Below are 14,404 nucleotides of genomic sequence, written 5' to 3' on the forward strand. Positions count from 1 at the left end.
AACTCTCTAATAACTCTCATGTGCAATACCAAAATAATTTTTTTTTCTAGAGGTAAAATAGTTCTGTTTTTAAGCCTAAAACACTCATTCAATTTGCCAATGGATCCTTAGAAACAATTACTAAACCTAATCTAAGTATTATTTACTGCTAAGAAGGTATGCTGTCTGCCTAACAATACTGCAGTCAAGTAGACAAAAATAGAAAAAAAATTCAAATTGAATTTCCCATATTCAAATTGAATTGAGAAATTGGCTGAAAAGCTTGAAACTTGGAAACAAGATCATTTGAAGTTTTCAAATTAGCAAGCAGTAGGTAAAATATTAAAATGAGAAGAAAATATACAAACTCTGAAATCCTATTTAAATCAGGAATAGGAAATCCACAACAAATTATAATTTCATTACAGTACTTTAAAAAACCATTGTAACTGCAAATATTTCTAATGAACAAAATAATAAGGTTGGGAAGGGACATATTTTCTAACAAAATTCTCTCCCATTCCTCTCTTATATCACTACTCTAAAATGGAAAGCATTAGGCCCCTACCCACTTTTACCCTTATTAGAAACATCCATTTATTAGTATATGACAGGGGCATATGACCAAAAAAAAAAAAAAACCCAAACATCGAGATGGCTCAAACAGAATTATAAACCAGTGGCAAAATTGTGTTTGCAATTTCTTTTTCCCTTAATAATCCTTCACTGGGAGCTTAACCAAACTAATCTAGATAGACACTTACCCCTGTGGATCCATTTCTGGGCGCATGTCATAGACTTGGCATTGTGCTAGTCTCACAATCACCCCAGATCTCAGCAGCTCTAACGCGCCCTGCTGTATCTTAGCCACTCTTGTGAGAAATGCCTAAGAAGTCGGAGAAGGAAAATCATCAGTTCTGAAATCACGTACAAGGGCCTCATATAAAAATGACACACACCCATGGCACATATCTCATCATTAGTCACCAGTGAAGAGAAATTCTGGGCTAGCTACAGGGGCATATTAGACCACCTTTCTCAAGATTTTTATGAGGACTCAATATTATAATATATCTAAAGTGCCTGCACATGATTCCATGCAGGAATTAATATTCAAATGAACTGTAGTTTCTGTTATCATCATGTGGGCTTATGGAGGGCAGGGAAGTTTATCTGTTTTGCTCACACCTGTGTCTGTAATACCTAGTGTCATATCTGGCATATAGTAGGTATTTAATAAATATTTCTTGAGTAAATAAATGGAGGAAAAAAGTTCATGAAGAATATAAGACTTTAGTGCTTCTCTTATTTTGACATTTGTGATCATTTTATTCAGGACGAAACAGAGAAATTAAAACAAATTTGGAGGCAAGAAAATGATGAATTATATACTGTCTTGAAAATCCCGTGTTAAAAGTAGAACTGGAACATCTACATTGAAATTTTCAATAGGCAACCAATGTAGTCCAAATTTTGTTTTAAGATGACAATTTTGCTCTCTCCTCATGGAGCACTGGTTGTCATCTGCCATCCTTAGCAACATGAGCAAGTAAGCCCTTATCCAAGTAACCCTCTCAGGATCATTTCAACCCACCTTTCTCACACTCAGAAGATACATTTCTAGCACAGATCCCCAAATTTAAAACTCCTTAAAAATGATTACAGCTTACATGATGGAAAGAAATATTCAAAATGTATGCCATATTGATTTTCTTTAATACATCTATAGCCCCAAGAGGAAATGACCGGCTGATTAAAAATCTAATGTCTATGAAGCCTTACCATTTTAGATTCATAGGTATAAAGTGCTTTTAAAAGTGGAGGTTGTGGAGTGAGTAAGCTCTGCAAAGTACGGTCATCTTCTACCAAGCTGTCCACAAGGACTTTCAAATAGCCACTGTTAGATAGATACAAAAGCCACTGCTGCTGCTTATCCACGGAGACAATCCGATCCAGGAGAGCCAGGGCCAGCATCTGAAGGAAGCATAAATCAAAGATGGCTACCAAAGTCAACAACAGTAACTGCCCTTATCTGAAAATATTAAGAATTTTTCTCATAAGAGAATGTTTGCTTGCAATAAAACTTCCTTATTTTGTTTTGTTGAGAAATTGAACACTAGGTATCCAGAATCTCAATTTATTAATAAAAGGAAAACATTCAGGGTAAAGTTATACTTCTGAAATAAAACCTAACACATTAGAATAATTGTTAGGCTGGCTGGTTAGCTCATTTGGTTAGAATGCAGTCTTATAACACCAAGGTCGAGGGTTTGCATCCCCATGCCAGCCAGCCGTCAAAATAAATAATTAATTAATCAATTAATAATGGCATTAAACATATTTTAACAGAATCTGGACATTACTTGTTAGAGAAAAGAATTTTTAAAAAATAGCTGTTTTTTACATGCTCATTACAGAAAACAGAAGACATCGGAAAGTATACAAAAGAAATATACAATCTGATAAACACAATTAACCCATTTTGGTCTTTCTTCTCCCAGTCTTTTTTCTATGCATAAAAATACTTAAAAACATCTTTAACATCGTTAAAATAAAAAATAATAATAAAAAAAATCTTTAACAAAACTAAGGGATAACTGCATACTTTCTTTTATCCTATTTTTTAAAATCCTGTTTCCTATGGTCTTTAAAAACATGATTTAAATGCTTCCTTCAAACAGAAAGAAGTTATCTTCTCACTGCATCATCAGCAGTATGTCACAATATTTTAAAGAAATATAAATGCAAATTCTGCTCCACAAAGCATTTAGGCAGAGAAAGATGTATTCAGCATAAAGGCAATTTATCCAGCATTCTCTTAACTGAAGATCTTTATCAAGCAGCATTGTTGATTCTACTACTATTTTTCTATCAGCCAACCTAAAATTAGCAAAAAGATAATTCTGAGAGGAAATTCTGAATTAAGATTCTAAACAAAATTAAACAAAACATATGAATACACAAAATAGAAGTTGCAAATTGTAGCAAATAAGCAAATTCACTGTATTCTAGAATATACAACACTATATTGTAGAATACACAACATGCAATATATATTTCAAAAGTTGATTCAGTTTATACCTTAATAAGTCGAAATACTTATTCAATTATAATACTAAACAAGAGTTGCTTTACCCTTCCAATCTCATGACCATCACAAGCGTCTCGACAGACTACTTCCATGAGGGCAGCGCCGTAACTCTCAATGATGGCTATGTTTTCTCGCTGTAATTTACTAAACACATCTTCGGGAGCCGTCAGCCTTTCCCACATAGTTTTCTTGGCTAAAAGAGTTAAAATAGAAAAAAACACTCCAATAAAAAGCAGTTTAGTGACTAAGAAATTATACCTTATATGCCTCAAAAAAATTCTTCCATTATTGAATGTACACAAATGCCCACTGACCAGTGAATCCACGCAGGTGAACTTTAAGAACACAATGCACATATTTCATGCGCATACATTAAAATAAAAATAGTATCATAGAAAGGATAAAGTATTCTTAAAGAAATAAAAATTAACTATGAGACCCTGCTAATCAATCTGTTTTTATTTTTTATTGAGATCTTTGTGAGTTTGGCTAGAAAGGATCAAGTACAATGTAGATAAAGCTCTGACTCCACAAGAATCAGATATTTTTATTCTTCATGTTTTTTTTACTTGAAATACTTATGAAAAATAAAAAGCACACCCATTGGGAAGGTGACTTAAATATACAATGATGATTAATTTCTCTGCCTAAATGCTTTACGGAGGAGAATTTGCATATACATTTCTTTAAAATATTGTGACCTACTGGTGATGATGCAGTGAGAAGATAACTTCTTTCTAGCTGAAGGAAGTATTTAAATCATGTTTTTGAAGACTAGGAATTAATGATAATTAATGGTATGATCATACATTTTATATGATTCATGTCAACCTATTAGAAAAGTTTCATAAATACATTAAATAAAGTAATAATCTGTATTTGAAACTAATCTCATGATTTTTTTCCCCCAACTCCTATATAGCAGTAGTTTTCATTTTTATTTTTTTAAAAAGATGACCAGTAAGGGGATCTTAACCCTTGACTTGGTGTTGTGAGCACCATGCTATCTCAAGTGAGCTAACCGGCCATCCCAATATAGGGATCTGAACCCATGGCCTTGGTGTTATCAGCACCACACTCTCCCAAGTGAGCCACTGGCCAGCCCTAACAGAAGTTTTTAAATTAGCATCTTGGTAATGATTTCTTATAAAAAGCATGTTGTAGAGCTCCACCTAGTGGCTAAGTGGTGATTTTGCCAATTCAAGTAAATGGAATGTAAAAAAAATTTAAAGAAATGGAAAAATGTGGGAGGGACAGGGGACTCCCATTACTCTCTCTCTTTCCCATTACTATCTCACTTTTTAAAAGAGGCTTGTGTTTGTTTAAAAGTTTCTTTGAAGTACCCTCTTATTTTCATACATTAAGCAAGTACTACATTTCTATACATCTACCATTGGCCTATTGTTACTTTCTGAGGTACTATGTATGGCCTGATATATAACCACTACCAGGATAATATGAGATAAATTGGGACTTACACACACAGTAGTTTTTAGGAATCTGTGTACAAAATAACAACCACTCATAAAGGAGAAGGGTACGAAGAAAGTCCATTACAGAAGCTACTGCTGACAAATTCTTAACAAATAGCAAAATAACTCGGGCACAGAATATTATAAACTGGTCTGCTGAATAGTTGAAAACATTTTTTATGTCTGGAGACCAGATTATTATTCTTAATTTAAAATGCTAACTATACTTTAGAGAGCAGCATTTATCTATATTTTAAATAGGCATACATTTTGAGCAAAAAATTCTACTTCTTGGAATTTATCCAAAGAAAACCTCACACTAGTACAAAAAGATATATGCATACTATTGATAAAGAGTTTAACTGGTAAAGCCTTTTTGCAGAAGGCCATTTGATAGAATCTACTAAAATAAAAATGTGCATACTCTTACACATGAAAATTCCACCATAAAGCATCCTTCTTGAAGAATATAGGCATATGAAAGAATACGTGATACAGCCTTTATTATAGGAAAAAGCTAGAAACAATTTAAATGCCTATGAATAAGGAAAATGGTTAAATAAATGTCACATCCATACTATGGAAAACCAGAGCCACTTTAAAAGAATAAACTAGACATGTACTGTGATGTAGTGCAAAGGGAAGATGTTGTACCACTCTATGTATAGCATATTGTTTGGTGGGACTGGAGGCAAGTGAGGGAGTTACAGAAGTACATAAAGCTAAATTATTATTTGAGGGTAGTGTTCTTTGTTTTTGCTTTACACTGCTCATGTACTATCTTCATAATCTTAAAAACTAAACATTCTTCCTCAACTTTAGAGAAGTGCTTTAATGATTACGGCAAGACTCATTCATTACAGTTGTGCTTAGCCAAAAGATGGAGAAGTGATTTTTTTTTTTTTTTTTTTGTCTTTTCCGTGACCGGCACTCAGCCAGTGAGTGCACCGGCCATTCCTAAATAGGATCCAAACCCGCTGCGGGAGCGTTGCTGTGCTCCCAGCGCCACACTCTCCCAAGTGCGCCACGGGCTCGGCCCGTGATATTTTTTCTAATTTAAAGTAATCACCTCTAAAAACAAAAAAGATTAGGAATTAATCTAATTCTTAATTCTACCTGCTTCTAAGGTATCTGGTTCATCTGGTCTCTGGGCGATCTGTAAGTAATAAAGCAGAGAGCCATACAGGTGAGTCCTCACTCGCTGGAATCCACCACCTGGGAGATAAAGGAGATGTAGTTAAGTGAAAACTTTTTTCCAACGAAAGTTAAAACAAATACAAAAGTTGTAACATATAGAAAATTTATATGAAAAAACCTGTCTTCAAAATGAAGTCTAACAGTTTCTTCAATATAATGTGAAGTGAAGAATCTCCAATAGAAGCAAAACCCATCAGCGGGCTCTCTGCTGGAGGAGGTGAGGTGAAAGAACTATCAAGCATAAAAGCATAATGGGCCTCTCCAGGTCCCAAGACTAATGGATGCTTCTGTTCTGTGCGGACGGCCTGGCTTAGGTGAGCTGTCAGGGTGAACACAGCACCGGCGACCACTGGCATCAACTCCTGCGCGGCTTCATCATCCAGTATCTTAAAGTACAAAGGCACATTAGAGTGCTGCAAATTCTGCTTTCAGCCACAATCATTAACAAGTTTTATATGCATTTAGTTTTCCAACTACTATGACAATATAAGAATGGAATATAAGAATTATTCAAAGGAAAAAAAAGCTCATATATATAGAGAGAAATTCAAACATGATGCTGGGTAACAGGTGTTCTTAACCAGAAGGGATTAGAAATCCCTAATGAGGTGTTTTTGGTTTTGCTTGTTTTTTAATTTATGTAAGTGGCCTCATCACTAGAGAGTTCCATTAAGTAGGTCTGGGTTGGGATCATCAGTCCATGTGTAATTTTATAAAGTTCCCTAGATAATTCTGATATACGCTCTGGTTGAGAGCATCTACTGTATAGAATTAATCCCTTTCTCAAGGAAAGTGTTTACGTTGGTATCACACAACTCTATTTTACTCCTAAACTGAAAGGGGAAAAACTTAGCGTGGCAAAATATATTTGTTAAAATGGTATATATAGGGCCGACCCCGTGGCGAACTCGGGAGAGTGCAGCGCTGGGAGCGCAGCAGCGCTCCCGCCGTGGGTTCGGATCCTATATAGGGATGGCCAGTGCGCTCACTGGCTGAGCGCGGTGCAGCCAGTCACAAAAAGACAAAAAAAAAAAAAAAAAAAAAAAGGTATATATATACAGGGGTACTTTAAAAGTTCATGGAAAGATTTGTATCATTTAAAAATTTTTTTTTTGGTGGCTGGCTGGTACAGGGATCCAAACCCTTGACCTTGGTATTATCAGAACCATGCTCTGGGTCGGCCCCCTGACTCACTCGGGAGAGTGTGGCGCTGGTAGTGCCAAGGCCGCAGGTTCGGATCCTATATAGGGATGGCCAGTGTGCTCACTGGCTGAGATTGGTGCAGACAACACCGTGCTGAGGGTTGCGATCCCCTTACCGGTCAGAAAAAAAAAAAGAACCACGCTCTCTCATGTATTTTCTTTTTAATTCCATTTTTTCCATAAATTTTTTGAAGTACCCTCGTATTTGTTCAGCAGTATAAAGTAATTTAAAAGTATGTCACCTTATCATGCACGTCCTGTAAAATGTCACGAATAATCAGTTGTCTATCCTCTGCGTGAATGAGGTCCTGGGGACAAGCTGTCAGTATAATTTCCACCAGCTGCCTCCATGACTCCAATGCATGCCGTTTGGCATGAAGACACTGCAGCAACTTGTTTCTTCCTACCACATACTGAAGTATAGTGCTGATTTCCTAAAGCCACCGAAATTAAATTGCAAGGTTAACACACAGGCAAATAATGTCTTTACCAACAAGTTCCTATTTTTAACACTATCAGTTATGCAGAAAACATTTACTTGAAAACCTACCACGTGTCTGCCAGGCAGCAGATAACTTTTCATGTTTCTTTGTTTCATACCATCTGCAGTATAGAATTCATATTATTTTGACGACCAAGGTTATGAAAAATAATATATTAAGGCTGTGTGTGTGCGCAAGCATGTGTGTGTACATGAAAGCAAGGGGACAAACGTGGTATAGATGGAAATGAGTTTTTTTAACCCCATCTTCTTTCTCTCTGCAACTGTCTACTTATACTTACTCTAGAATACTAGAATTGCCTAAAGCCCAAGTTCAGTGGCATGTTTCCCTGATATGTTTTTTATTTCTTTGTCTCTTGCTTTGGCCTGGCCAGCTTTGTTTCCATGTATGTGAATCTTCCAACCTGACCTCTTACCCATAACTCTCTACTTGTGATGACAATTTACTCCCTCCCTCAATGATAGGGGGCAAGTAAAATCTAATACACGATATGGTCAGGTTACAAATCCTTGACTAGCCTAAAAAAGATGTTATTTATTTCAGCATATTAGACATTAACTTCAGTTTATAAAAGTTTATAAAATAGAAAGTGAAATATTCCATTAAAAGTTTAGTTTTTAAGTAGTTTACTAATTAACTACACATCAATTTATTGTTTTATCTTTTAATCAGCAACTTAGGTAGTTTAAGTAGTTAAAAGGTTAAAACTAACATATACTTAATAGAGCTTACCTCCATTAGCAAAGGTCTCTGTCCTATGGCTGCCATTCCCTGGAGGGCATTTACTTCAGCTACAAGAACCCTGTGAAGAAGCTATACAATTAAGAAGAGGGAGAAAAATGAGACCATTTCAGATACCGGTAGAACAATAACACCTAGCAATTACTATAAGCTGCCCTAAAGGGAAAAGTTTCAAATATCTTTATATATAATCTAACAATGGCATTGTTTAATTTCCAGAAAAATATGTAATTATCCCTCATATTACAGAGAGTAGTACCAAAGAGCCTGTGTGGGCCAGCCCATGGCTCACTCAGGGAAGTGTGATGCTGATAACACCAAGGCCATGGGTTCTGATCCCATATAGGGATGGCCGCTTAGCTCACTGGGTGAGCATGGTGCTGACAACACCAAGTCAAGGGTTAAGATGGCCTTACTGGTCATCTTTTAAAAAAAAAACAAAAAAAACCCACAAAGAATCTGTGTGGCAGGTAAGTTAATGCAAATGACCTGGATGTCTTTTTCCTACTGGTGAGACCATTATCATTTACCTGGTACAGAGTTAAATAGTTAAAAACACTCCATAGTTCTAGCTGGGTGGGATAACTACTAAAAGGAAGGTGATGGAGAACCTTTTAAAGAAATTAATGTAGTTTATTAAATTTTATTTCCCGGCTGTTTGACAAAAACCATAGTCCAATAGGCTAGCAACCAATATCTCTACCAGGAAAAAAAACTGTACGGTTACATTTTTTTTCTGATGGCTCAATGTCTGAACCACTTGACACTGCAGACGCTTTAAAGCAATCCTCACCTTGACATTGCAGACTGTCTGTCCCCGTAAATTCTTATGTTCACAATTAGCAATAACTTGTTCAATCTGGGTCCGATCAAAAAAATCCAGCTGCAAAGGCTCAGGGATCTCTTGACTGAAGTCAATCGAGTCAAGAATACTTAGAATTTTTCGACGTACTAAAAATAATAAAAAGTAATTCAATTTTACTTGGGATATTAAGGAGAAGAGCAAACCATCATACTCAGCTTGTTCTCAAAGATAGTGCAATGTTCAGAAAGGGCATTCATCTAGAAACTGAAGACTGTTGAAATCTAAATTTGATTTTATTTCTGATACATACACTTGGAAAAAATATTTTCTTTCCCATTTTATAATCATAGTTATATATAAAAAAATTTTTTTGGATGACAAATCCTTTATATAGCTTTTCTATACTAGATCAGAATTTGCAAACACAGGCATAATTTCTTAAGTTTTAAGCAATTAATATATGTATATAAAATAAATTCAAAGGCTTTACCTTTTGTAGCAGTGTCAAAGTGAAGGAACCCAGAGACAGACCTATTTTCATCTTCTATTCCTCCTTCACCATCTGTTGGAGCATCAATAACAACAGATCAGAAGAACAACATACTCTTAAATCTACATTTATTTGGAAATAATAAATGTAAGGTATTTTATTTCTAGGTCATTGTTTCTAGGTCAAAGAGCCCTTTGCAAATGGATAATTAAAATGCAAAGATTGATGAGGACTTACTACCAACATTCATCTAATTCTTTCTATCCCTATGGGATCCACTTCACAATCGTAAAGAGGATAATCAGAATTCCAAAACTGGCAAGACCCAATCATGCCAATGAGATGACTTTAAAAGCTTATGCTTAATTTGCATGTATAATACATATTGAAATAGCTTAGGTCATGCTGGCTCAGTGTGACAAGCTCCACTGAATATTTTGTATATGACTATAGTGCAATGTGAGTGCTTAAAATAAAATGACAATTATGGGATGATTTTTAAATTTTGTGTTTTGAGGAAAAATATTCTAAACTGTTTTGAGGAAAAAAACTCTAAAACATTCTATAATCACATACTAAATAAGCATAAGCTTCAGATTTGTGCTTACATTCGCAAAGACCAGTCACTAGCACAATAAAACAAATGCCAATATTCTCATATTCACCTGAGTATGGTTTCACTGGCATGTCATCCAATAAAAGGTGTAGTAGCCTCTGGGTATGTGACCGTTGACGATTCAGAGAAGTTACCCTTAGTTCTATTGAGGCAGTCTTCATAAGCCATGACATTTGGTTCAGCATAGATATTTCATATTCTGAAATTTAAACAAAGAAACTTCATACATAGCTCAGAATAATAACACAAGATCAGAAAAAACCTAAATTCCACAACTCATCAGATATTTTCCCATGTAACGAAGTCAATAATTTATAAAACGTGGCAACATAATAATTTATCACTCTGTAAAATTACAAAGATATCAAGGGAGAAAAAACAAGCTATTATATGTCTATGAAATATAAGCTGAAGCAAATAAAGAACAAAAGAGAATCAAGTTTTTCTTGCTAGGATAATTTCGTAAAGATCCTGAGTGCCATTTCTGACATTAATATATAACTTAACATTTTTTTAAAAATAATAAACTTTAAATACATAACTCATAAATAAAACTATCATACAGTTTTAGATTTCAAAAAACAAATATCTAAAATTAACTATATAATTTTATGATATCTCAAGATAATTAAGGACATATAATTAGGGCTGGGAATCACTTACACAATAGAAGCTTTTGAATCCAATATTATTTTGATAGGCTGAGCTTTTAAGTCCTAAATTGTGACAGTGTAAACCTAAAATTTACCAAATAACAATACTACCACTAATAATTTTGGGCAAAGCTAAATCAATTTTTAAAAAACACATACCATAATAGGCAAGATATTAACTCTTCTTTTTAATTACATATAAAATAATTTCTAAAAGCTTCATACATATACAAAATCTGAAGATTAAAAATTATGAAAATAAGATGAAAAATTTTCTGCCATTACATAATTTCCAAGGGTCTTACACCATTACTTTAAAAAGTAAATTAGAAGCTGACAATTACTAATAATGAAAATTCATTCATGAGATGTGTAAGCCTCTATTTCCTAAACATAAAAATGACACAAAGTAAACTTTTAGACCACCACTATTTGGATGTAACCTAAATTCAGAAAATTGCTAAAAGTCAATTAAAAAGAAAATAAAGTAGAATCCTGATAAAACTTAATTAGCCTGGGATAATTGTTATTCACGTCAAAACTAAGTTATAAATGTTTTTCACTAAAATTAGTTTCAACTTTCATTTCAAGACCTGAAAAAAACAAATATACAAGACACAAAAGTAAACCAGGGGTCCCGCCTGTTAGCTCAGTTGGTTAGAGCGTGATGTTCTAACACCAAAGTCAAAGGTTTGGATCCCCATACTGGCCAGCCACCAAAAAAAAAAAGTAGAAAAAAAAATCTAAATTTCCATAATTTTCTTACGTTAATATTTTCTTATCCCTTCAACACAATCTTTAGGTTTTATTTGTCAGTAAAAAAAAACATTCTATCTCTGACAGATTACATTTAAATTATTTTCTGCTAGCAGCTAAAACACCAGGCTTCTCAAGCATGAATTACAAAAGCAACCCAAAGCAACAAAGAAGCAAAGTAACAAAATGAGACGGAATTCCAGTACTTTAACTCCTCCCTCCAAAATACTATATAAATAAAATTACTCATTATGTACTTATAAATTTGTTATAATAATAAGGGAAAATAATGTCCTACCTTTGTTAGAAAAAGGTAGATGTTGCAACTGAGAATATAAGAAATCCTGGCTGGTTCTCAAATACCTCATAGTAGGACCAGATGTATCAGAGCACGCACATAACTGATATATCACCTAAAGAATTAAAATTAATTAAGAAAATCCCTAAATTAGCTTTTCATGCTATACAGTTTACGATAACAAGAACTTATGTGAAAAACTCAGACCCATCAACTACTCAAGCAAAATGGATAAACACACATACAGAACATAAACTCAGAGTTATAAGAAGTCCTTGGCACCCTAGTTCAATAAAATATATTAAAATACAATTGAGAGTGCTGATGACATTATTATAGTGCTGATGACATGTACATGCAGTTAATTAACAAGTTTTAGTATTTCCACTACTACTAGTAACAAATGGCTTAGAAGTAACTTCTGACAACCATAGTTATTTCATTTCAACCTCAGGAAGATGATAAATTTACTAGAACTGAAGCAATTGCAGAAATTACAAAGAAGATCCACAAATTCAAATGTGTAAAACTATAAATTCTAAATAAAAATTTAACCAAAAACAATAGGTTTGGGGGCAACCAGTCAGCTCTGTTGGTTAGAGCATGGTGTTATAACACCAAGGTCAAGGGTTCAGATCTCCGTGCCAGCCAGCCACCAAAACCAAAAAAGAAAGAAAGAAAACAATACATTTGGGGGACAACCTTTTATATCAAATATAAGAAAAAGTGACTAGCTCTAATTCATATAATGCATTACATATACGAATATCATAAAAATCTAAGGAGACAAAATGGCAGAAAACATATTACAGGAGAGAAAATAAAACAGCCCATGATCAAAGAAAAATGTCAACCTTTTTTCAGTAATAAAAAAAGTTAAGGCAATAATAAGGCCATATTACATTTTCTAAATCAGCAAAATTTTTAATTGTAAAAAGTAAATCTTAGTATCTGGCAAAGTGGCAGTGAGAACTTTCATTCACTACAAGTGATTCATTTTGTAAATATTTATTAAATGCTTTTCCATGTACCAGGCACTTCAGACTTGTCTATTATTGGGACCACTAATGCTTAGAATTGTTATGATTGTTTTTGAATTAAAATCTAAAGTCCTAAAACTATTCATATCCTTTGACCCAACACAATCAATCCTCATTATTTACAGATTCCCTAATTTGTGAATCCTCCTACATGCTAAAATTTATTTGTAACCCTAAAATCAATACTCATGGTGCTTCTGCGGTCATTCACGGACAGTGAAAAATTTCAATTGCCCATTTCGCATGCTCTCAAACCAAGCAATGCTCTGCCTTCTTGTTCCAGCTCTCACGCTGTAAACAAGGGTCCTTTTCATGGTCTATTTAGTGCCACATTTTTCGCATTTTTGTGTTTTTGTTGGTGATTGGGCTGTTTAAAACAGCCCCCAAACATAGTTCTGAAGTGCTGTCTAGTGTTCCTTAGCACGAGAAGGCTGTGATGTGCCTTTCAGAGAAAATACATGTGTTAGATAAACTTCATTCAGGCGTGAGTTACAAGTTTAGTGCTGTTGGCTGTGAGTTCAATGTTAACGAATTAACAATATGTATTAAATAAGGAGTCTTTAAACAGAAACAACATAAAACAAGGTTATGGATTCACCAGTTGACAATTCTGGCACGAGAGGCCTGGGGAATCTAACCTGTACCTTCCCTAGGGGCAATGGTTCAGTATGTGCCAATTCAGTTTCACAGCAACTTTATAATATAAAATGAAACTACTGTGAATAGTGAGTATTGATTATAAATAAGTGTCTGGAAATACATTCTTGAGAAAAACAAAAAACAACAAAAGCTAACTAAAGATATTCACTAGAGCAAAGTAAAAATCTGTAAACCACCTAAACGTAATTTACATTGCAGCAGCATAGAAAGTTTATACAGAGGGGGAAGAAGAGTAAAAGGACACAAAACTGTATGTATACTGAATACAACTAAATAAGCAACATGTACACACAAGGAAAAAGACAAAAAGAAAACACAAGGTAAAAAATAAACAGTTTTGCTGAAGATGTATTCTTGTTTTTCAAACAGATGATACTGTTTTGATATTCTATGAACAAATAAAACTTAATAGCTCAAAACGAAAAAATCAGTTATGCGTATTACAGGGCAAGTTAACAAAAAGTACAAAATGCTCAAAGACATGGGAGACGTATACTGTTAGAGGGGAAGGACACAAAAAGTGAGTTCAAACAGCACTATAAGCCATTTTATTAAGGTGTGTCCTATATCTTTCCTAGTTCCCAAGACCAGGTAGGAAAAATCCCCACCCTTAATGGGAAGAGGGCAAAGTCACAAGGCTTAATCTCAACTTCTTCACTCAGAAGCCCCTGCCCCGCAGGATGATGAAGGTATCAATAAAGCCCAAATTATTTCCCTCTGCTTAAATTAGATTTACTTAAACTAACAAGCTCTTCTTAGATGTCTAAATTCTTTTCTGAAGCAGTGAGAAGTATAAACCTACAGGTGAAGAAAGTATCTTTCATTATAAACGGAGCAGAGATTCTGGTTAAAATGCAGATTCTAACTCAGCATGTCTAAAGAGAGGCTTGAAATTCTGCAC

General features: G+C 34.4%; 1 protein-coding gene across 1 annotated transcript in view; it reads right to left on the reverse strand.

Moving 5' to 3' along the window:
• The window catches only part of NUP205 (nucleoporin 205), an 82,614-nt gene that overhangs the window by 18,642 nt on the left and 49,568 nt on the right, over positions 1-14,404 (reverse strand). The window contains exons 23-33 of the mRNA XM_063100248.1: positions 11,804-11,918; positions 10,146-10,295; positions 9,481-9,552; positions 8,979-9,136; positions 8,177-8,257; positions 7,184-7,375; positions 5,858-6,125; positions 5,659-5,757; positions 3,115-3,263; positions 1,762-1,953; positions 744-865 (exon numbers count right to left, since the gene is read on the reverse strand). Coding sequence (XP_062956318.1) covers positions 744-865; positions 1,762-1,953; positions 3,115-3,263; positions 5,659-5,757; positions 5,858-6,125; positions 7,184-7,375; positions 8,177-8,257; positions 8,979-9,136; positions 9,481-9,552; positions 10,146-10,295; positions 11,804-11,918 — 1,598 coding nt within the window. The remainder of the gene's footprint in view (positions 1-743; positions 866-1,761; positions 1,954-3,114; positions 3,264-5,658; positions 5,758-5,857; positions 6,126-7,183; positions 7,376-8,176; positions 8,258-8,978; positions 9,137-9,480; positions 9,553-10,145; positions 10,296-11,803; positions 11,919-14,404) is intronic.

This window comes from Cynocephalus volans, chromosome 6 (assembly GCF_027409185.1).
Source record: "Cynocephalus volans isolate mCynVol1 chromosome 6, mCynVol1.pri, whole genome shotgun sequence".
In the NCBI taxonomy this organism is placed as follows: Eukaryota; Metazoa; Chordata; class Mammalia; order Dermoptera; family Cynocephalidae; genus Cynocephalus; species Cynocephalus volans.